The following is a 23,472-nucleotide window of genomic DNA, read 5'->3' on the forward strand; positions in this document are numbered from 1 at the left end:
GGGTATTCTTATAAAAATTCCAACAGAAAATGCTGCAAGAATCGATTTCGAATTTTCTGAACTTGAGGGATCCACTCATTAATCTAGGCATTCTTGAAGGGATCTTTGGAAAGAGTGCTTCAGGAATTCCGGAAAATTCTGATGGAATCCTAGGACCTCTTAAATGAATATCCGAACATATATTTTTTGAATACTTGATCAATTCCTCCGAAGAACCACTAATGAAATTTGTAATGATGTTTTTCGAGGAATCCCTTGAATTTTTTTTAAAGGAATTATCCATATTGAAAAAAGTTAAGATATTTTAACAAAGGAATTACTGACAAAATCAATTAAAAAAAATTCGGAGGAATTTCTAGAGCAACCCAAAAAGAAATTTTAATAGAAATTTCAGAACAATTCTTGCAGAAAACTCTAAAGGTATACTCTGAAGAATTTCTCGAAGCTTTAAAGAAAATCCTGGAAGAATAATTGAAGTAATCCTTAGAGATAAAGACTTCAACTCTTCATACCGGGTGTATAACTCCTCTTTGCATAATGTACTTATGCACCTAATTTATGTAGGAAATTCCATATAACATGGAAAACTCCTGCGAAGACTGGCAATATATGTCATACGTTATCCACCAAATTCGAATTTCATCAAAATACACCTCTTGATACCCTGACCCACTAATTGCTAGCAAAACCAATCCAAAACGAATTGAACAACCAGAAACAATAGGTAATTTACGCTGGTAGCAGAGACTGTACCGCTACTGAAAACTTTTCCCGCCAGTAGTGGTCACTGACGATTAAAAAGCTGAAAAATGTCGCAAAACGATCCGGCTAATTGAATTAAGATGACCGATCCGAAAACTAGCGCTTGCGAGGGCGTAATTGTTTGACTTAACTCCGAGTGGTGGTCTCACCAATTTGGGGTTTTGTCATCGTGTCTAAGACCAGACAACAGGCCGTGGATTAAAAGTTTGACTAATGGTAGCATTAAGCGTGCAATTCTCGTTGGCTGCCATTTGAGTTGGATGTTGCATTTTTGGGTCGCATGGGAAACTGACATTTTACAATGTTTTGTAAACTTTCCGGCGCAATGAAATAGCGTTGCTGTTAGACGTTTTAATAAACAGAAAGCGTTTTGCCACCTACTCGTCCCATGCTGTTACTGACAAAGAAGCGCGAATGATATGTGTGTATCGATTGCTCATCCGTTAACAGCGTCGAATCGCCTACGTCCACCCGCGTTTCCCTTCACACTAGCGCTAAAATACGATCCAGCGCATGTAGGAGTAATTTGGGTCAATCATGGTCAAAATTATTTTCTTCCATTAATGATCTTCTTATGCTCTATTATGGAGCATGAGCACGATTGACCTACCGCAGTTGCTACTCCGTTATTGCAAGAACAGCTGTACTAACACAGGGAACCAACATACGCTACTCAGGATCAGTAGCATCGTCAATGTGTAAGTACTGGTGCTATCATTATTATAACAAACAATAACGGCGCCGGTTGCGTTCGAATGCAGGTCAATTTGGAAATGGAAGGGACGTGTTACTTGAGGAGTCCTCTGAACTTCAACAAGAAAACACTGGGCGTTTGGATATGGAAAATAATTGTATTTGGTAACACGGATGGCCGATACCGATAGTGCGGCATAATATAAACCAAGTGTAAAATGTAGTGAGGTCAAAAATTTTATTTTTTTTTTTTCAGATTTTAAATTATGGCCACGAATTCGTTCTAGTTACCCCTCTGTGCAGTATTGGGGCTGATTGCGATGAGTGTGACTGTGTAAACACATTTGCCAACGTTCGTAAACAATCCGGTACATATGGAGTGAAAAGTGGATTCTCCAATATCATAATAGGTCGTTTCATGGAAGGGACCGCGTCTCTGTTTATGTGTAAACCTCACATTATAAACACTTCGGGAGTATATTCCATTAGAGCATCGTCTTTGCTTGCTCGTCGGTCGGTGGGGGCAAAAATTTCAATTTACCAACCCTTCTGACGAATATGCCAGCCTCCACCAACCGCGTGCTATCCAGATTACGTGATTTAATTAATTCTTTCGAGGCTACCAACGAACGGAGTCTCACATTCCACCGGAGAAGTAAGCAGCATTCATTTACAGTGACAGCGCGCATGACTGACGACTGGAATTGCGCGCACCTGCGAGAAGATATGTAGAATTGTCGGTCCTGTCAATCCGGTGTAACAACTGGCTGCCAACCTTTGGAATCTCGGCTCCGGCAAACGTTCACTCAATCACACATGGATTAAAACACTGAACCCGCCATTCTAGGTGGTAGCAGCTGACTTTTTGTGTCATTTGCACCAACCCCTCTGTTCGTTAGGATAAAATCCTGGCAAAATATTTAACATCGGGCGGTGATAAAGCAGCGAAAACGTACACATGGTATTACCTACGAAAGTGAAGAGGATTTGGCACCCCTGTCGATGCATAATGCCATACTTTGTAAACGTTGGCATCTTCGACCCTCGTCATCATAATGGCTGTCGTCAATGGAAACAGAGTAAAGTACTTCCTTATCCTACGATGGATTATATTCCAGTAATCGATCTATCCAAACGTGTGATGATTTAAAAGCAAGACTAATGGAAGAATAAGATCTGCTAATCTTGGACAATAAATATGTTAACATGTAATGACAATTCAGGCAACTTCAAGAGATTTAGATCCTTGGTAATGCGAATTATTATCAAGGATCTAAATCTCATGAAGTTGCCTGAATTGTCATTAAAATTCAAAATGGGGAGACGGGTCCCATTCTTGGCACTTTTGATTCACTTCGGCAGTGGTGTTTCTTGAAAGCTACTGAGCTCATATTTGGCCACAAAATGCGTCGTACTGAAGTGCTACCTGTTGCAAAATTTGAGACAATTCGGCCGAGAACAACACCCCATGCCAAAGTGAATCATGGAAGTGCCCAAGTAGCTCTGCACCCTATCTGTTTTCTATAATGTTATCAATATTACTAACCTGAATGCAACTAAATATTCGATAATGAGCCTTATTAACTGTTATATCGAAATTCAAAAGTTATTTTAATGGTAAATATTAGAGTAGGTGTACCGGTTTTCGCCATTAGCATTAGCATTAAGGCGAAGTAGGCCGTCATTGAAATTTGTACGCGTCGTTAATGATTGTTGCTAATTCATCTCACGATTTTGAATAAAAAAAACTTATTGGTTTTGCATTGACACAGCTGAAAAAGTATCAGCACACTTTATGCATGTTATACTTATGCGGGCAGTGATACTTTTTCAAGTCAATATAAACTACAGTGATCCCTCCATGAGTCGATGTTCCATGACTCGATATCGACTCATGGAACCATACTGGAAACAAAATTTCATGGTTACTATAATGGTCCCTTCAAACAGCTTTCCAAAGGATTGCTGTTCCATGACTCGATGGTCCCTTCAATATCGACTCATGGAGGTTTCTCTGTATCAAGACTGAGTTTTATCACTTTGAAATGCAAGCTGAAAAGTCATCATTGTAGCCAAAACGAATGACAGGCTACTGAGCCTTAATCAATTTGCACAAATTCGTAGGTAGTACAATCCTAGACCGTTGTATGAGGGTTGCCTTCTTTCCATCCGGAACAAACTCTCCGAATTCCGTCTTCAAAACTCCTCAACAAATCATGGTTTAACCCACAGGAAAATAACAACTTCTGTGTACTGTCAGAACACCGAGTATATCGAAAAAAAAAATTCACTCTGGGCCGTTCTTGTTATTCTGAAAAAAGCACTGTCCCGGAACAGAAAAAAATCAGCGCGGAGACGCGAAAACGAAAGCACGAACGTTGCACCTCTTCAGGTGTACCAATATTCGTTACTCCAGATAGCATACCGTTTTACGGCCTAAATCGTTTGGCGTTCATTATATCGCCTTAAAATAATAAGGCAACATTCCCAGAAATCTCAAAATTTGCTGAGAAAAGAAAAAAAAATCTTTTTTTTTTATTTTGCTCCCTTGAACCATATTTCACCATGCACACTTCTAAAAAATCATGTGATTTTAAGTCTTTTGGAAGCACATAAAAGAAGCGAGCCGAATGACCTAAATTTGTATCGTATTTTATGTACGATAGTGTCTGATTCAGGAAATGTCGATCATAGTGCCATAATTTTCGTGTCCTCAAATATGTAAAATTACATTTTGAATTCAATGCATCTTCAATAACACGTTTTTGTGTCGTTCCATTGCTTACATCACTTACATTCCATGATTTTCGAAACGCGGATAGTTTGTTTAAAAACAACTCTATATATAAAGTTTAAGGTCTCCAAGTTCGATTATGCTTACTAAACTCTGGTCAATTTAACATTTACAGATATAATGTAGGCATGTTTTGAAGAAGTATTTTACTGCCCATAACCATTGCCGTCGCTGGGATTTTTTTTTCTAAAGGGTCCCTAGGAGAGGCCTAGCAAATTCTTGTTTTGCAGAAGTAATGTCGGTCGCAAAACTTAATCATGATTTTCGTAAATTACGAAGTTTGCAAAGATTTAATGTGTTTGTGAATTTATGAGCTGCTCATTAGTGATACCGTGCACCCCCGGTAATTTGAACAGTACCTCATGCAAACCATCGGGGTTCATTTTTAATTTGAACATCTAGTCACTCTGGAAACGTGTTTCTGGTTACCTCTTTCACTGTTTTGTTTTGATTCTGCGTTCCGTTCCACAGTGTTCCAGCTCACTTCACTCCGTTCCATGAGCTAAATGACGTTTGAACCATTTTTAATCTGAACGATGTGCAAATTAGCGGGGTACAGATTAAAAAGTGTTCAGATTAAATGTGGTCAAACCAACGGGGTTACCCGGTATTTGTAATTTCCACTTATGAAAATATTCATTCCAGTAAAAGAATCCTTCAATAATTCTCCCAAAGAAATTCATGAGGAACACACATCATAGTTTTTTGCAGGAACTTTTCAAGTATTTAACCATGTGCTTTTAAAAGAAACAACAGAGAATTCCGGCAGGGATTTCTTCACGAATTATTTTCGTATTTTTCAGTGTTTACCCCAAGAACCAATTTTTACTGAGTACATCACAGATTTTTTCCGGAAATTTCTTAAGGCTTTCTGATCTCATCAGAAAGTTTCTCGACAAATTGCTTAAAAAATATCATCAAAAATTCCACCAGAGAGCTATTACGACATTCTTTAAATATTTATACTGGAAGGTCCTCTACGTACTAATCACATATAAATCCCAATTGTTAAATGAAACTATCATCATTTTTTTCCATCGAGAATTTGTTAAGAGTTTTTTGGAATCAGTAAGGAGATCTCCAAGAAATAGTACAAAAAATTCTAGGAGTCTCACTGAAATTGTCTTCAAGATCACAAAGCAAGCATTCTTTCAACAAAATCTTCAAAGAGTTCACCAATAGTTTTAACAACTTTTCCTTTAAGATTATTCCTAGAATTTTATTTCAGATTCCTTCAACAAATCTGTCAGAAAATTTCTCGCAAAATCTTCAAGGATTGCTCAAACTATCAAGGATTTTCTGCAAAAAACAGTAAATGATGTCACTCTATGGATTCCCCATAATATTCCACAAGTGAGCAATTAAACAGGATTCAATTGAGAAAATGTTTTAGCGATTTATCAGAGAAGTTCATTCCGGATCCATCGGTTTTTTTTTTCACAGAAGATTTTCTATTTTTTTTATTACTCTAAAAATCAAAAATTTAAAAATTTCTTCAAAAATATCTGTCTAGGTAAATTAAAAACAAATCAAACATTACTATAATACTTCTAGAGGAATACGTTCAAGCTTTTTTTAATCTCTTGGGCGTAAATACACAAACATATCCGAGTAACTTATTAAGGGATTTCTTCAGATAATTATGTTACTGTTTCTCTTGTGATGTTGCGAAAAAATCACCAGAGATCGATACAAGTATTTTCCACAGATTTTTTTTAAGCAGTGCTAGCGATTCTTCTTTGGATTTTAAAAGGAAATATTTCAACAGATTAACTAAACGATTTGGCACTGCATTTTTTTACTTCTCCGAAAATTTCGCCTGAAAATCCACAAAATATTGACGGTATTTTCAAGAAAATCCCTCTAATGGTAAAATTCAGAATGTACGATTTCACTGTTCTGATGGACTTACTGATGGACTTACTGATGGACTTTCACAAATCAGGAACTATATGTATAAGAACTCTACATTTTTTCATAACTCCTATAATTTACCTTTTTTATTAGGATTCTTTCGATTGTTGCTTTTTGTAATGTGAAAAGATTTTTGTACAAAGAAAGCGCCATGCGAAGGAAGGAAAAACTACAAAATGTTGTAGCAGTTAGAAACAACAGAGATGAGTGATTATTTACAATTTATAAAATCCCAGAGTTGTCTGTCTGTCAGTAACACTTTGAAATATTTCGTCGAAAAGTTTCATTGAGCGCTACAACAGCAATTCAAGAGCACTACAACAGTCAATTCAAAAGTGAGAACATTAAAATTGAAAATTATAGACCACAAAAACAGCTATTTGAAAAAATATTCTGGAATTTTCTGGAACATTGCTATTCTACATGTGTAGAATATTCTCGAACTTTTCATCATTATCGTTTTCGTTTTTAGGAACTTGGTCTATAATCAAAACGTAAATAAACCAACATCATGAACAAATTGCAGTACGGTCGGAATAAAATTGGGTTGGGGCTGAATATATTTTTCAGAAAGGGTTTCGTCAGTTCCAGCCTAGGTTTCAAAATGAATTCGACATATGCAAAAGCAAAATAAACATATATGAGATGAATGTGCACCAATTATTCAAGTTTTTTCTTTAATTTACAGTCAAATCTTCATGAGTCGATATCGACTACAAAAGGTACTACGGGCTACTACTATCGACTACTACGAGCATACTAAAAACAAAATTCGATTTCTTAAACTTAAGATGTATCCAATCCTTTTTAGAATGCAATACTCCGAAAAAAAAATGAGCTGACAATTCAGATAATAAATTGTTTTGAAATGTTTTGCCCAGGGATTTGTTTTATCTTAATGAGTAATTTTATCATTTTATCAGAAATTCTTGATTCATACTCACAAGGATTACGTACCTATGAAGAGTTTCTAAAAGAATGTAATAAGAACTTATTCGGCAAACTTCAATAGATTTCCATGGTCCCGTAGTCTCAGGATGGAACTTGTATAGCTTAAAGAGCGTCTTAGCGTAGTAGGTTTAGGATAGTTATGTATGATTACCGGAATTATAAAATTGGAGAACACTTCAAGAAAAAAACAAAAAAATATATATAAAATGCTCCTAGTGCAGACATCCTCACCATCAGTATAAAAAGCAATACGCCTAATACAATTCTGAGACTTCATCGATGATCTTAGCAGATTTCCATCAAAAGCTTTGCAAGAGTCCACCAAGTATGACTATAGGTATCTACTAAGGATGTCACCACAAGAACTTCAAAACTGTCGAATTCGCTAACAATTTGAGATGAAGTTATTCATAGAAGGCACCAAAAATAGAACTGCAATTTTAAGGGATATCCACACAACATTTTGCCTGATTAATTACGAAAACATTGGAACACACCAAGAATGTTGTATGACACCTGCCAATAACTTCGAAGCGAAAAGTCAACCTCGGACTGCAAGTCCCTTGAATTAAGAATTCAATCCATTCTATCTATCAATCAAAAAGAAATTTGTCAATGATTTGAGCAATCACAAGTTCTCTTAAGGTCTAGAACTACGCCAAGAGGTCGAAACAAGTTCTCAAAGGCTTTACTGGAATCAAGCCAAAAATCCTGCAAGTACGTTGCTAGAAACTCGAATACCTCTTAACAAATTTGTTAAGGTCTAATGGAATATACCAAACAGTACATCAAGAATCTACAAAATATATGGCCAGCTTTATACCAGAACGACATTAAATCGTGTAGAGTTGATCAGTCTGATGAAATGGACCCATGTATTACACGATTAAATATCTCACAATAAAAACAAAATTGTAACATGTGAGACATGAGCATAGTTTTTCTTAACTGTTATTTTAAAACTCAAATAAAGCCTTGTCCAAAAAATAATGCATAGCATAACATAGCTTACACATAAAGGTTGTTTACAATCCTATTCCAATAAAATTAATTACCAGTGAACTCTAGTCTCATTGACGACCTTCGTGCTAAGGAGAATAACCAGGTAAATTTAAAGCATAAGTTAATGTTATGTCAATGCTATTTTCAAAATTGCAAAACATCTAAATGAATTACAATTATTCAGATTCAGCAATTTACCATGTTTTCTCCGAAAAGATTAAACTGTCAATCCAGACGGCCATAGTGTTGGATGGATAGACTCGATTTTTTTACAAGTGAATTGACCAGTCACCCGGTGAGTCTAGCTCATGACCATTTACTTATAGAGATAAAGTATAGCCTACACCTCATAGACCTCAACAAGTTTTTGATATTATATCCCAACATTAAGCTACTGTTCATTATTCCCAAAGATTGATAAATGAGAAAATCCATTCAAGATTAATCAAATTAATCAAACTGATGTATTCATAAGAAAATTGATATCTCATACTATGTTAGAACAAAATGTTTACCTTTAATTAATCTCGATAAATCCATCCGGCGCGTCCCTCTCGTGGAACCCATCTTGCGTTTGCACAACCAGTAGTCTATATCACGAACGAAAACTCCACTCCTTTCAAGTTCGCTGTCCGCTGATCGTTGTGTTTCCGGTTCAATTCTCACGAACAGCAATTCACAGCACTCCGCACAAAACCATCCAAATTCAAACAAATTTCAGGAAAAATCGGCGCACTTTTCCGGGCACCACAAAGCGCGCAATTTTTCATTCAACCATTTTTTTTTCCAGTCGATCGATCGGCCGTTGAAGTTTTACCACGACAATCTGCCGCAGCAACCGTCAATCACCATTCCGCATCAGCGGCTCTTCGAGATATCTCTTTTTACGAGGCACTTGAACCTGCAATCACCACATTCACCGTGAAGGTAGAATCAATCAAACCTTGTGGACTAACTGTCGATCAGTGTCGGATAATGGCTTCGCAATCAAATCGGTGGGGCACTTCAACTTTCAAACTCCGCTTGTCGTGCGTCGTTGCGTTTCATCAAAAACCGTGCACAATTTTCACTTTGGAACTACGACAAATTCACGCACACACAATTATGGCCGTTTTATGTTTGAGACCAATTCGGGTGGTTTAATTTTATGGTACCACTTTTGAACGTGCAGCACAGGTAATAATTCGCCTCGTTTACTCGCCGAGGCCACTTACATCGGAATCAATCACACTTGTTTTAACTGCTGCTGTTTTCCGACGAATCTACGCGATTCCCTCTTCAATTGATCAAATAAACATTTCTGTTTTCAAGAAACCATTATTTCACGCTCTTCGTTTGTTGTTACTGGACTTGCACTTCACCTTGCAACAGATGGTCTCACTTTTCCTAGGCGTTCAGCACACCCTTCAGTTGTTGTATTCGCCGCAAGCCCCAAAGCAGTGCAAACACAAGCTCACACTCACTACAGTAGACTAGTTGCCGTAATTAGCCAAATTAAGTAATCATCAATTAGCATAATCAATCGCGCTAGCTAATCACTCCCAAACGCCGATAGTAGCTTCACTAATTCCATTTAATCAATCTCTTCGAGGGGTAAGACACACTCCACTTCTCGTCACTCAGTCGTTGAAGTCGGTGTTCAAAATTTAAATCACCAACATTGCTCCTATTGTTTATCCTATGTCGTCATCGCTGCTCGTCATACGCCTTCACTCGCCGACCCGAGCCGAGCGTTCTCTTTCTCACACACACCCTAATCCTGTACAGGCTGCACCCTATTCTTGTCTCGAGGGGCACAGAAGGGTGCGGTGCAGGGATCCAGCAATCCCAACCAGGTAAGCACACAAATCACACACCGGGTCGCCGAATACTGGGAGGAGGTAGACGAAGAAAACCCTAAACCGATCAACGGCAGCAGCACTACGTACGACACGTCGTTGCCCAGAGTGGCGATATTCGAAACTAAATGGTGCTGCGCCGAAGGAAACATCTGCCACCCCAGCGACGGCGCGAGCGACTTGTACACATACCTACACGAAGTAACCCGAGCATAGCCGAAGAAGGCTAAGGTAGATTTTTATTGAACGAACGACTGGGGAGAGCTTTTTGGTCGGCAGGGCTGGCAGATGCGAGAAAAAGAGTCATTCACTTTAGCGTTATCACAAACTAAGGCATTAAAATTGACGCATCAAATAATAAAGATAATAAATCAGTCTGCATTCAAATTGCATAAGAAAAACTGTAGTTCCTTATTTTACCAATATGCTTTTTTTTTAAGGTGAAGATAAATCGAAGCCAAACTTCAAATTTTCAGGAGCACGGATCTGGAGAAACAAACATCCGTTTAAGCTAAAAACTTAATCGATTGGTCACTAGCTGGTGGTGGCCAATCGATTAGGTTTTAAACTCAAACGGATGTTTGGTTCTCCAGATCCGTGCTCTTGAATATTTGAGCTTTGGCTTCGATTCATCTTCACCTTAAATAGCATCTAAGATTCGTTCAGGAAGCAGTCTGGCAACTCTGCTGCCCAGGTGTGTACAGCAGCATGCAAAAGCTCCGATGCCCTCTTCGGCACATCGAAGTTACCTGAGCAGCAGATCGCTGTTTTCCTGCTTTGCTTCTACCAAACACACCTAATGATCCATACTTTCAAAGGTAGAAGCAGAAACGTGGCAACGTAGCGCTTTGAAGCATAACCATAAAGAAAAAGGAACCAGGAGACTGACTGATCGATTGGCGCGTTAGCACTCATATAGGTAGCGTTGCGCGCCGGTATCAATCCCTTCGGGCATCATCTATCCACGTATGAATGTGGAATAGCTCGTTTCGATCCGATGAATACCTATGGCAAGGAGAAAGATGGAAGGCGTTTAGAATGTGGAGTCGAGGTTTCAGGCGTTCAAGTTTTTAAGCATAGCTCGTGTCGACAGAGTCAGAAGCGAAAGGCTATAACTTGGCGAGGAATCGTAGAAAGTTCACCAATACTAATGAATTACCTGTTGAAGGTAATTTTTAAATAACACATTTCCCTGGCACACAGGCTGGCTCAGTCTTGATTGGACTAGCTAGACCAGAGAACAGTATCTCTTTTGACATCAGTGTCCCTCATATCAGCTGTAGATAAATCATGTGATTATTATTATTATCTTTATTATCGAGATTTTCAGCCATAGGCTGGTTCATCTCCTAATCATGTGATTAATTGCATATTTATTTTTCTACTCGATTTTTGGAAATCAGTTTATCAAGAAAACTACAGTATCGGAGCTTATTAAAATTAAGCTTACGATTTTTGTTTTCTATTAAAATTGACGTAGGTTTCGTTCAAAAAATTAACAAATTGCTTTTATATCGTTGAAAATATACTTTTAATCAATGGAACTTTTGGTGGTCTGCATGCTTTGCTTGATAGTTTTGACAGCACACGTACTTTAAAATCAAAACTATACTTTTAATTATGACTCTGTAGTAAGGTGCCCAATATTAGGAATCATTCAGTCTGGGTAGCTTTCGTCTGAGGACGGCGTAAATTGGCTTCAGTCCCTAAGAAAATTATACATAATAACTTATATAAGATTGTACTTAACTGGAAGGATTAGGTTACTTGATCATCATAGCGATCCAAATAACTTAAAAACAACATATATTGGAATAACAAAAGGATGAATCGCGGCCTGGGCACCCCAGAATTTGGATGAACAACACAACATAAGACCCCTGTTTGAACAGTTAACCATAACTGCTGACACCCTCTCCCATTCCTAATCCTTTTCTGAGACTAGTCGTCCTCTTGTTGGTTCTTTCGATTCGTGACCTACCCTCTATACTTCAAATGCTTACATGGCCCATATTCTACATACGCAACAGTAAAAGCAGCACTTAGAGCCTTAATGACAAAAGGTCCTTCTTGCGGCTAATTATCATATCAAAATACCATTAATAACGATCGGTTGTTTGCATTCGATCGGTTTTCTAGTTTTCTTTTTTACGATTCGTAGATTCCAAATAATGACTTGATTCTTTCGATGCTGTCTTGTTCTGGAGGAAGCAGGAAATGACGAAGGAGCTGTTAATTGCTAGATTAAAGACGCGCAAAGAAAACTGTTACGGGATGAAATGAAGACGTGCTAGTTATTCTGAACCACGTATTTTCTTGAAAAATGTCACCTTGGGTTTATAAATTTCTACCCAGCTAATACAATATTTTTGATTTAAAATCTTAATTCCAAGCTAACTAATCGTTTGGCCATTAGGTACTAATCGATTCTTTTTATCTTTGAAGCCATAGAGTGATTCGGGAGAAAAATTCTTCTTCAATGCACGTGAAAAAAAAACCCTGGCAACACTGTATAGGTTGACAGTTTATTATGTCAGCTGATCACAGATATAAACACACAAAAATCATCAAAGTACTATGATGTTGGCGAGATTGACCGTGAGCGGTCATAGTCGTCCAAGTAGCACCACACACAAAAAAGAGGTACTACGAAGCTATAGGTGAGGTTGTGTTGTGAAACGTTCTGATTAAATACATGGTTATTATCTAATATACCGTTTTACTTCGAATTGCCGGACGCTTCGAAAGCAGTACACTATGATTATTTTTTACATTTTTCATACAGTAAATTTGAATTTCACTATAATACTTATGCATTAAACTATGTATTCTTCAACTTTAGTTGTATGTTATAGATGTAAAGGTATCGCTGTAGGCATCAAGATATTATCAACAAAAATGAAAGAACAAAATGCGTACCGATCCTCAATACATTTCATTGCGTGTTAGACTCATCTCACGGTTGCCATGAAGTGAGAGAATCGATTTGCCCAAACTTCCTTTACATTTCTGGTAGCTTCAGAATTTGTCACGATCCGATACTTTTGTGATTACGTATAATAAACTGTTCTAAATCCTGAAATGTATAGATGGTGTGTTGAATTTTATACAAAGTATGCAAATATTTCGTCAAAAAAAAGTGTTCGGAATTCGAAGCAAAAGCGTCCGGATTTCAAATCAACTTAATAAAAGTGTTCGGATTTCGAAGCAAGACACGTCTTTTTGTTTTGCATATTTAAATGTTTTTTGCTTAAATAATCGTTATTTTTATTACACCATCCTAAATAATAAACATTTACCGTTGTGATACATCACAGTACCTTATGAAAACATATATCACCAATTATATAAATGATGTTGAAGCTAGTCCTGTGCTTAAGTGTCTGGATTTCGAGTCATAACGGTATTATAATTGATTGAGGAGAGCATTTGAATTGATGTAAAAATATAAGTGTTTTTAGTATGAAACATTTTTTTTAGTATATGACAATTTCGGCTTTGAGGCAACCACCATGGATTAAAAGTTTGCACTATATTTTTAAAGCAAAACAATCAAAATATTTCAACTGTCTAAATTTGAAATATGTATCCAGCAAACTACTAGAAATTGATCAAGTGTGCAAAAGAAACACTCAACATGTTGCTGCAGGGGATTTTCAGTTTTCCTTACAGCTTTCAAGGATTAATTCACTTTCAAACAAAAAATTGTCCACGTTTTCCAGAATAAGAACGTTTTTTAAGTAGATATCGAGTTATGCAGAGAAATTTACCTCTCACGTGACATCGAGTTACGGAAATATCGATTTATGGAGAGCACAATGTATGAAAATTTGGAATCGGTTTGGGACCGAAAAATCCATCGAGTTCTAGAATATTGATTTTTGGAGAGTCGACTGTATATTTCTTGAAATGGTCGGCGCTAAGTCAGAGTGGACCAAGTGACATTTTTCATTTTTTGAGAAAAATGGGTTTAAAGTCTAACGCTCTGTAATTTTTTAACTTGTTTAAATTTTGGTTCAATATTTCTACACATTTTTGCGTTACTTTCAAACAATATAATGTTAAAGTGTCACCATGAAAAATCATAATCTAAACCTCCGATAGAACGATTTTTTGATAGACTATGTGTACTTGGTCCACTCTGACTGCACTAAAGACCGCAGTACAGTGAGTTGGTTCACTCTGACTGAACAATTTTCAGGAAAATAACAATCATTTAATGCTTGCATGGTCAAACTGGGTGTAGGGAAAGTGTACCAGTTATGGCCATAGTGGTTCCCTGAAATTTTGATATCTTTCACATTTTAAATATTTTCTAATCATCAAGTTATATCTTAAATCTAACTAATACAACACAAACAAATTTTCAAAATTTGAGGGCATTAAAGTAATCAAGTATGGCGAAATAGGGAACCACAATGTCCATAACTGGTACACTTACCTCTCTAAGAAAAACAGATTATCAAGACCCTTTGATACCAGTATCGTAATAACCTTCAATAATCCATGTATCGATACCGAAATCAGTGGCATTACGATAGCTTGAAAACTAAGTTTTTACAGGGACAGGGCATTGAAGACCAGAATTATTCAAATACGCGTTCAGTCAGAGTGGACCAAGTAAAAATACCTAAATATACTGGTCTAATAAGCGGGTCCTATGACATTCCATACATACACCATAGAACTACCATAAACTTCTATCGGACTCTGAAATTGACTCAAAAAGTGCAATAATCAATCAGTGTATTGCATTTCAACACTTGGCCCGCTCTGTCTGCACAGAAATTGTTGCAATTTCTGACCACCCATCCAAATATGGTAAACAGTCAAAAAATAAAATCAAATGCATGGAGTTAGTTCTTCTTCTTCTTTCTGGCGTTACGTCCCTACTGGGACAGAGCCTGCTTCTCAGCTTAGTATTCTTATGAGCACTTCCACAGTTATTAACTGAGAGCTTACTATGCCAATGACCATTTTTGCATGCGTATATCGTGTGGCAGGTACGAAGATACTCTATGCCCTGGGAAGTCGAGAAAATTTCCTTTACAAAAAGATCCTCGACTGGTGGGATTCGAACCCACGACCCTCAGCTTGGTCTTGCTGAGTTAGTTAATATTTATAAATTTCTACTGATGGATAAGAAGAAGAATCATTCGATGTCGAAAAATCTGACAAATCTTTTGAAATGCTTTTCATTTCCTCGCATTCGTTTTGCGCGCTGATCATTTTCGCTGTTATGGTAACGAGAACTTGGTCCACTCTGACTGCACACTTTTGTCGATTTTTTTATCATCCAAAGTAAACTTATTGCATATCTCTCGCAGTATTCATCAAATCTGATCAAAGTGTAACGGATGTAATGCAATTTCGCATCTAATGAGAGAATAATCCAATTTTCCCAAGTTTTGTACTCGGTCCCCTCTGACTTAACGCCGACCAAATACAATTGAAACTTAACAAATCAAATATAGTATCTTTTAAGATATTTTGTTGAGGTATAATTTGCCTTACAAGTTGGGCAGCAAAATAGATTTCTTCTGATACATGTCAGATACAAACCTTTGCTCCACACTAATCTAATTTTTGAAATCTACGAACAAAATAATTACCAAAAAATACAACTGCCTGAGGTAGATACTGTGTTATGGGATAGCTCATTAACCTTTACGTCCCTGACCCTCGACAAGGCATTTTTAAACAGCTACCATTTCATCAATTTCCTTTCGATATTTCTGAAACCCCTTTCAGTATGAAGAATGTGAAACTTAGGATAATGATAAACATAATTTGAATTAGTTGTCCATTCCGGAATACTGTTGCCGGTTCCACCAGGGCCCATTTGTGGACATTTCCGTTTCATGTCCAAAACATACCGTGCGACTTCTCAATTTCCATGAATTCGAAAGAACTTATGAATAAATAAAAAATAAACTCGGTACGAACAGATGTGGCCACTCCAGATCTCCTAGTCAGGCTCATGAGCAAAGATCAATTGATTTTAGGGTAACTTAATGCTCAGCTAAGTAGTAGGTCGTGAGTTGTCAAGTTCATTGAGTGTTAATGATCATCATTATCTCCCTGCTCGATCAGCGCAGTTCAGCAATAAAACCAACTGATATCAATAAGGGAGTTTTCAGTAATAATTTAGAGAAAACAATGCTTTCTGATATAGTGCACAGTATTTTTTTTTATTACTATAAATGTTTAACGGCGCGCGAATCCCATTTTCAAATTTATTCAATATTGATGTATTGAATTTATTGAAATGCTTCACCGCCGAAACGCATCAGGTTAAAAAAGGATATACACACTTAAATTATTTTACAGGAATCCGTGAATTTCACCGTAATCTCAACAGCTGAAAAGTTCGGTGAAATAAATTAACGCAGTGCGGTAAATTTTTACAGTTTTCGGTAAAATTTCACCGGAATCCGTTGAATTTCAACGGAACTACGGTGTTTTATTTTACCAAGCTGTTCAGCTGTTGAGATTACGGTAAAGTTTACTGATAACGGTAAAATAATCTAGGTAGTGCGTAGACTTCAGCATTATGGCTCACATAAACATTTAAAGAATTTCTTACAAATAACATTATGGGGAGCAAGGTGGGGATTCATAGTTGTTCATTTTGGCGTGAATTTATAAATGGACGCTGCCTCAAAACATAATTATCACAGTTTGCAGCTTATTATGTTTTAGGAATTTGTATTTACGCTCGTGCACCTGAGTGCGGATGGGATTCAATGGCATTGATGTTTTACATATGTTGGTCACGACCTGGGAGGGAGGCACCGATACTACACACGAAATATAAGACAACGTTATTTTGAACTGCAAGATAACTCCAGCTTGCCAACAACAATCAAGGCAGGCTTCGAGAAAATCGGTAGTTTCGATTTGTTGTGCACCTTCGATCTTTCCTGACAAACATGAAAAAAGGGCCACAGTTTTCTATGCACTAAATATTCATTTTCATTGGAAAAAGTAGAACGATGCGTTTTTCAATGCTTTATGTTCAATCAGATTAAATGGTGCTCACGTGACATTACTTGCGTTATGTGCATGAATTGATTTTCATTAGATTTTTATCACTTTTGACAAATACGAAAATGTGTTTTAATCAGTTACGCGCTTTTTTCATGTTAGTCCAATGTTTGAGATCTGGGCTCACAGTGACAGTTCGTGACAGCGGAATCTCGGCTCACTATGACGTACAGAAATTTTGTATTGGTTCCTCCCTCCCAGGTCACGACTCATGAGTATAGTATATTTATATATTATACCTGACTAAGGATTGTTCATTCTATATATTGAACAACTTGCACATGCAATATCTTTTTAATTTATCAAAGAAATCGCAATCGGTTTTCTTAACATGGTTCGACTAATATTGTACATTACTGTGATAATAAAAGAGCGACCAAAATAATTTATTTTCATACTAATAAGGCACAACGTTTAGAACGATAGATTTTTTGAGGTTATCAAAATCAAAGATTATAGGTAATTGGCTTGAAAATTCGACAATCTTTATTTTTTATTTTGAAAAAAAGGTTTGTTCTTCAAAAGTATCATCAATCAGAAGCTTGTTGAAAAATATCAAATTATTTTTGGAGCAACAATTTTCCAGATCTATTTTGGCATAGATCCGTAATCGTAATCATCGTCATTATCGAAGCTTCAACAGCAGTTTTTCTGTTCAAAACTGAAATTTATTCGACCAAAAATGTGTTCACTGTGTTTCGGTTTAAGAATTGAATACAGTGAACATATTTTCATGGAAATGTTCATGATTTTGAATGAAAAATCTGCCTTTGAAAATTCTAAAATTGATAACTGATCTTTCCCCCTTAAATGAAATCATTGCAGATCATCAAAAATAGAACTCCTTCAAAATCAGTCTTTGTAAATCCACTGACGTTTAGAAATTAATTTGGTTTGCTTTGATTTCAACCTCTTCCACATTACTTGTGATCAGTGCTGGGAATGGTAATAGTAGTAGGCTTGAATTTTCGCGAAAATCACGTGGCTCTCCATGTACAGTAGTTCAAAAACGTGAATCTTATCAAGTAGCCTCTGTTGGGTGCACGAATTTTCTAAATCGTTAGTGTCATTGAAGGCTCTAAATGCGGGAAATGCAGCGGGAAATAGAACATTTTTCTACAGAAATTTTGGGTTGCTCATAGCAACGGGTGTTTTGCAATTTTCAAGGCATTTTGCCTACATCAGCGATGGGCGTGTGTTTCACTGGCTTCGATGACTGTGATTGGCTTTGTTTGGCTACTGTAGAGTGAATTTCAGATTTTTTCCCAACCCTGGTTTTGATAGTCATGCAATTTTAGCTTGCCTTGTGAAATTTCGAGCTCATTGTTTATTCTACAGTGAGCTCTCATGATCAGGGCTGGGATTGATAATAATAGTAGGCATGAATTTCGGGAAAATCACGTGGCTCTAATGACAGTTGCTAAAAATTTATGAATATCATCAAGTACCCTATTTTGAGTGCATGATTTTTCTTAATTGGTAGTGTCATCACAGGCTGTAAATGCGGGAAATGCCTCGGGAAGTAGAACATTTTTCTACTGTAGTTTTGGGTTGCCCTCAGCAACGGATAGTTTGCTACTTACAATGCATTTTTTGCAATTTCTCATCGTAATAGGCTGTTTTTCATCACGCCAATCTGTCATGAAACGGCCTACTTTCCTGCACTGAAGTACGCAGTGCGGAAATAGTCATTACCTAACTGAAACCAGTGCTGTAATGATTCATTACGCAACGCTTTCTCATTACGAAACTGTCTTGAGTTGCGTAATGAATCATAACACAACAATTTCTCGGAAATTGTAAAATGTTAGTGTATGCATTCCTATATAATTTCCGATACCCTCAAGTGGTCTTCTACGAAATTGCAAAAAATGTTGTACGTAACTCGTTGCAGAACTCGATTTTTACAGCACTCGTCGTAGTTATCCTACTCGGCAAGCCTCGTAGGATAAGTTTACGACTCGTGCTGTAAAAATCATCATTCTGCAACTTGTTCCGTAAACTACTATTTCCTACAACAGCGGTAGGCGTGAGTTTCACTTGCTCCGATGACTGTGATTTGCTCTGTTTAGCTACTGTTGTGTAAATCTCATTACTTTTCCCAAATCTGCTCATGATCGCTAACCACCGCCTTACTGAGTAGCACGGTTCGATCACAGTATAAACTCGCTTTAATTGTTCAATGCTCATGCTCATCAAGCTCGCTCACGTCTTTAATGCCTGCTCCTGGCACAGGTTACGCGAGAGCCTATTTGGGGGACATTTCCGTTCTGTGTCCAAAACATACCGTGCGACGCACAGTGCGTTGCTCCATAGACAAAAATCAAATTTCAAATTATATTATACGGCGATACTAAGTATCCACAAGTGTTTATATTGGAACAAGTATTGATAAGCTTTAAGGGGCCTAGATAGCCGTAGCGGTAAACGCGCAGCTATTCAGCATGACCAAGCTGAGGGTCGTGGGTTCGAATCCCACCGGTCGAGGATCTTTTCGGGTTGGAAATTTCCTCGACTTCCTAGGGCATAAGAGTATCTTCGTACCTGCCACACGATATACACATGCAAAAATGGTCATTGGCATAGTAAGCTCTCAGTTAATAACTGTGGAAGTGCTCATAAGAACACTAAGCTGAGAAGCAGGCTCTGTCCCAGTGGGGACGTAACGCCAGAAAGAAGAAGAAGAAGAAGAAGAAGAAGAAGAAGAAGAAGAAGAATATTGATAAGCTATGCAAAGCACTAAAACTAATACAACAAGCGTCGGAAGTGACAGTTGTCCGAGTAGCAGAAAAACTAAATTTTGTCGCATATTTTCAGCATTCCTTTCTATTTAAAATTGAACAGGGCTAAAGATTGGTAAATTATGATAATAAATCTTCGAGCTGTTAAGTGGAATACCTATAAGTAGATGAAACCCCGAATTTAGTACTATAACATTTAATTCCACTAGAGTTTGTATCTTTTGACAGACACGCGTATTTCGACCTCAACTGTTAGGCCGTCTTCAGTGTCGTGTACTAGACTCGATACTATATTTGATGGGATAAGAACACCAATTTTAACTTTGAATTGAGTTGGCTATGAAATCAAACTTATGATATATTAACCTGTAACTTTGATTATCGAATCAAAAACATTCCACCCTAAATCACGCTCAGACATGTTTCTTAGAATGTCCTCTAAGAGGCCTGAAAGATACTCCCTGCAACTCACATCATCAGAAATCCAAGCAAGGATCCCAAAAAAAAATATGGCTGTAATGTTGTCAAGAATCCTCTGCGAATTTCAGAGAATTTATCAAAGTCATAAAAAGATTATTTATTAACCACTTAGGGTTTCCCAATCAATTTGTTACAAAACTTGAAAGAAAGCCGCCATGGGATTGCCCATTAACACACCATAAAAATCACTCTTATGAATGATCATATCCCTTCGGCATACGGACGATTTCCATATTCACTGCCAACATGTAATTATTTCAATGGTATAAATAAATAGAAAAATCTATTACTTAAAGACTAACTAAAACGTCCATTTCGTCAAAAACCCATTCAAATAAACTTCTTTAAGTCAATACCGCACTAATCATACCGGTCCTTTAAGAATGGAGGAATTTTACGTACAACAAAATAAAAAAAAACTTTTATCCGCAAACGTTTTTCCTACAAATACCCCATGGTATCTCAAAAATATATAATCAAAGTATTCAAGTAATATCACTAGTATTGGAAATAAATAAAAATTTTATGGTGGAATACATCAAACGAACTCATTTAAATTTGTTTTGACAATCCAGTAAAATTGCTTTTGGATTAATTGAAAACTAAAATTGAAGCCCTGGTAGAAACCGTTTCAAATGCGAAGTGGCTACATCAGTTGATACCGTGTTATCTTTTCATTTATTGACATGTTCTTTCAATTTCCCGAAGATTTTGTTTGTTTTGCACTTGAAATGGAAATGTCCCCAAACAGGTGCTAGCGCAACCTCTGCCAGGTGCTCTGGAGTGGCCATATTTGTTGATACCAAAATTATCTTTCGTTTATTGGCATGTTCTTTCGGATTCACGAAGATCGAAGACATCGTAAGGCGTGTTTTGGACATAAAACGGAAATGTTCCTAGAGAGGCCCTGGCGGAACCTGTGCCAGGTGCTCTGGAGTAATTACATCAATTGCTGCCAAGTTAATTCTTCCTTTATTGATACATTGTTTGGAATTCACGAAATAATATACGTCGCTATGTATGTTTTGAACATAAAACGGTCCACATGTCCACAAAGAGGGCCCAAACGGAATCGTCAACGGTATTCCGGAACGCTCCACTATTTCAAACTATGTTAAAATTATGATAATCGATCATTATCCTACGTTTTACATAAAAGTTTCGGTGTTGTAACTACAATAAATAAAAAAAAATCACATATATCAAATTTGGCACCTCTGTGACCTCAGTACCGTTTTGATTCATATTACGGACAGCTTCAAATTCCGGACACTCTACTTTGTATGAAAAACATTTCACATGAAATGTTTCATTTTTTGCCGTTCAAAAGTTCTCACTTTAGAAGCTCGCTTTAATAAGCTTATTCCATTATTATGTATGCAAATTTATAATGCCCATCTGCCTTAGACGTCTCTTTAGTGGTTTGACTATTTCTGTTCATTATTTGACATTTCTATTAATGATTTTAATGAGCTGTCCGGAATTCGAATCGAAGTGTCCGGAATATGAAGCAAAATTAAGGAAGCGTCTGAAATAAGAATCATAAAAAGGCCAAACATTTTGTTTTATTTTAAATTATTCAAGTTGAGGAAGCGTATTCTTCACCCATCATTCGAAAGTTAAGGGTTTCCGACGCTCGATTACGCTGAGGAATCGTACAGAACGATTTATTTTGTTTGCTCTATTTTAAGTTATACTTCACTGAGGCCTTAAGTGTCCGTAATATGAATCAAAACGGTACAACACGGAATATCTCCAGCATGGTTTCGAATTCAGCATTGTCTATTCATGGCAAATAAATTGTATCTATCAGCCAACTGAGGGTGTGGTTTCCAAAAAAAATGAATGGAAATTGACGAAATGGCAGCTTTTTAAAAATGCCTTGTCAGGGGTACGGAACGTAAAGGTTTATTACGTATGCCAATTGCCGGGATTATTAACCCCATTCCCTTTTCATATAAAAAAACATAAAAATAATTTGTGTATCACGTAAGAAATCTCAAACAAACCTGCTCGAGGCAAACAATAAACTCAACAATACAGTCATTCCATGAAAAACCGATCTAGTGGTCATTGAATTCCGTGAAAATTTGCTATTTTGTTCCTTATCCGAAATAAGGTTCCACATGTTTTTGGATTTTTTTTATTATTGTGTTTTATTATTTATTTATTATTGTCCATTTCAAAATAGGGTGACCAGAAAAATCGCGATTTTGCAAAATTTTTATTTAAAAAAAAACATAACTTTTGAACCGTTTGACCGATTTTCAATTTTCTTGGACGAAATAAAAGCTAAGAATTTTCAAGAAAAATATAAAATTTCACAAAAATTATTTTATTTACATAAAAAAAATCAATAATTTCCGTTTTTTCGTGTTTTGGTGGCCTCGGGACCAAATGAGCTATTGCTGGTCTCATGTACCTATGTTTTCATTTTTTGAGATACATTTAAAAAAAAATAAAAAATCAGGCATTTTTCATCGGCACACACTGAAGGTCTCTGCGGAATAGTTTTTTTTTATTTTTAGATTGTTTTAAGCTCAAGTTTTTTGAACAGTTCAACCGATTGCCAACCTTTTTTATTTCAAGTTTTCAGATATAAAACTCCGAAAAAAAAAGTGTATTATGGTTTCGGTGTGCTGATGCCGCAAATGAAGTGACTTGGTGCTCCCTAGTCAACGATGGCTAATTTATTTGTGAGCTCGTTTCATGCTTCTATCCTAATGAGTGAAATATATTCAACACAATTATTCAAAAAACAATGATTGGTTCGACACTCCAAGTGTCGGCATACTCTAAGTTATATTTGACATAATAGATATTGAAGGACATGTACATTAATTTTGTTTGTATGTAGGTACAAACAAAATTTTGAATAGTTCAACACAAGAAATGTAGACTTTTTTTTCATACACTGATAGAAGATAATATCGATTCATGTTCCATGAATCGAATCACTTACTAAACGCAACAAACTCTATGAATGTTTCGTCACTAGAGGTGTCGACATATTTTCGAAGACTATGCAAATAGATAACTTTTTCAATTGAGGTTACATGAATCGCATCACTTACCAAGGTGAATCCAGATTGTGTAACTTCTGAATCCTTCCCACTAACAAAAACTCCTTCCCGTGACACCCATGAAGATGTAGAGGTATACTCGATCTTTAGTAACAATGGATGTCACACTAACATTCTTTCCCATCCCCGATGACCGTAAGGACGTGGCTGGCGCCGTTATTGACTGA

General features: G+C 36.8%; 1 protein-coding gene across 1 annotated transcript in view; it reads right to left on the bottom strand.

Annotated features, from left to right (window-relative positions):
* Positions 1-10,088, bottom strand: part of LOC5564164 (hemicentin-1) — a 269,484-nt gene extending 259,396 nt beyond the window's left edge. Inside the window, exon 1 of the mRNA XM_021844820.1 lies at positions 8,632-10,088. Coding sequence (XP_021700512.1) covers positions 8,632-8,683 — 52 coding nt within the window. The 5' untranslated portion in view covers positions 8,684-10,088. The remainder of the gene's footprint in view (positions 1-8,631) is intronic.
* Between the last annotated feature and the right edge of the window lie 13,384 nt (positions 10,089-23,472).

This window comes from Aedes aegypti, chromosome 2 (genome assembly GCF_002204515.2).
Source record: "Aedes aegypti strain LVP_AGWG chromosome 2, AaegL5.0 Primary Assembly, whole genome shotgun sequence".
Taxonomy (NCBI): domain Eukaryota; kingdom Metazoa; phylum Arthropoda; class Insecta; order Diptera; family Culicidae; genus Aedes; species Aedes aegypti.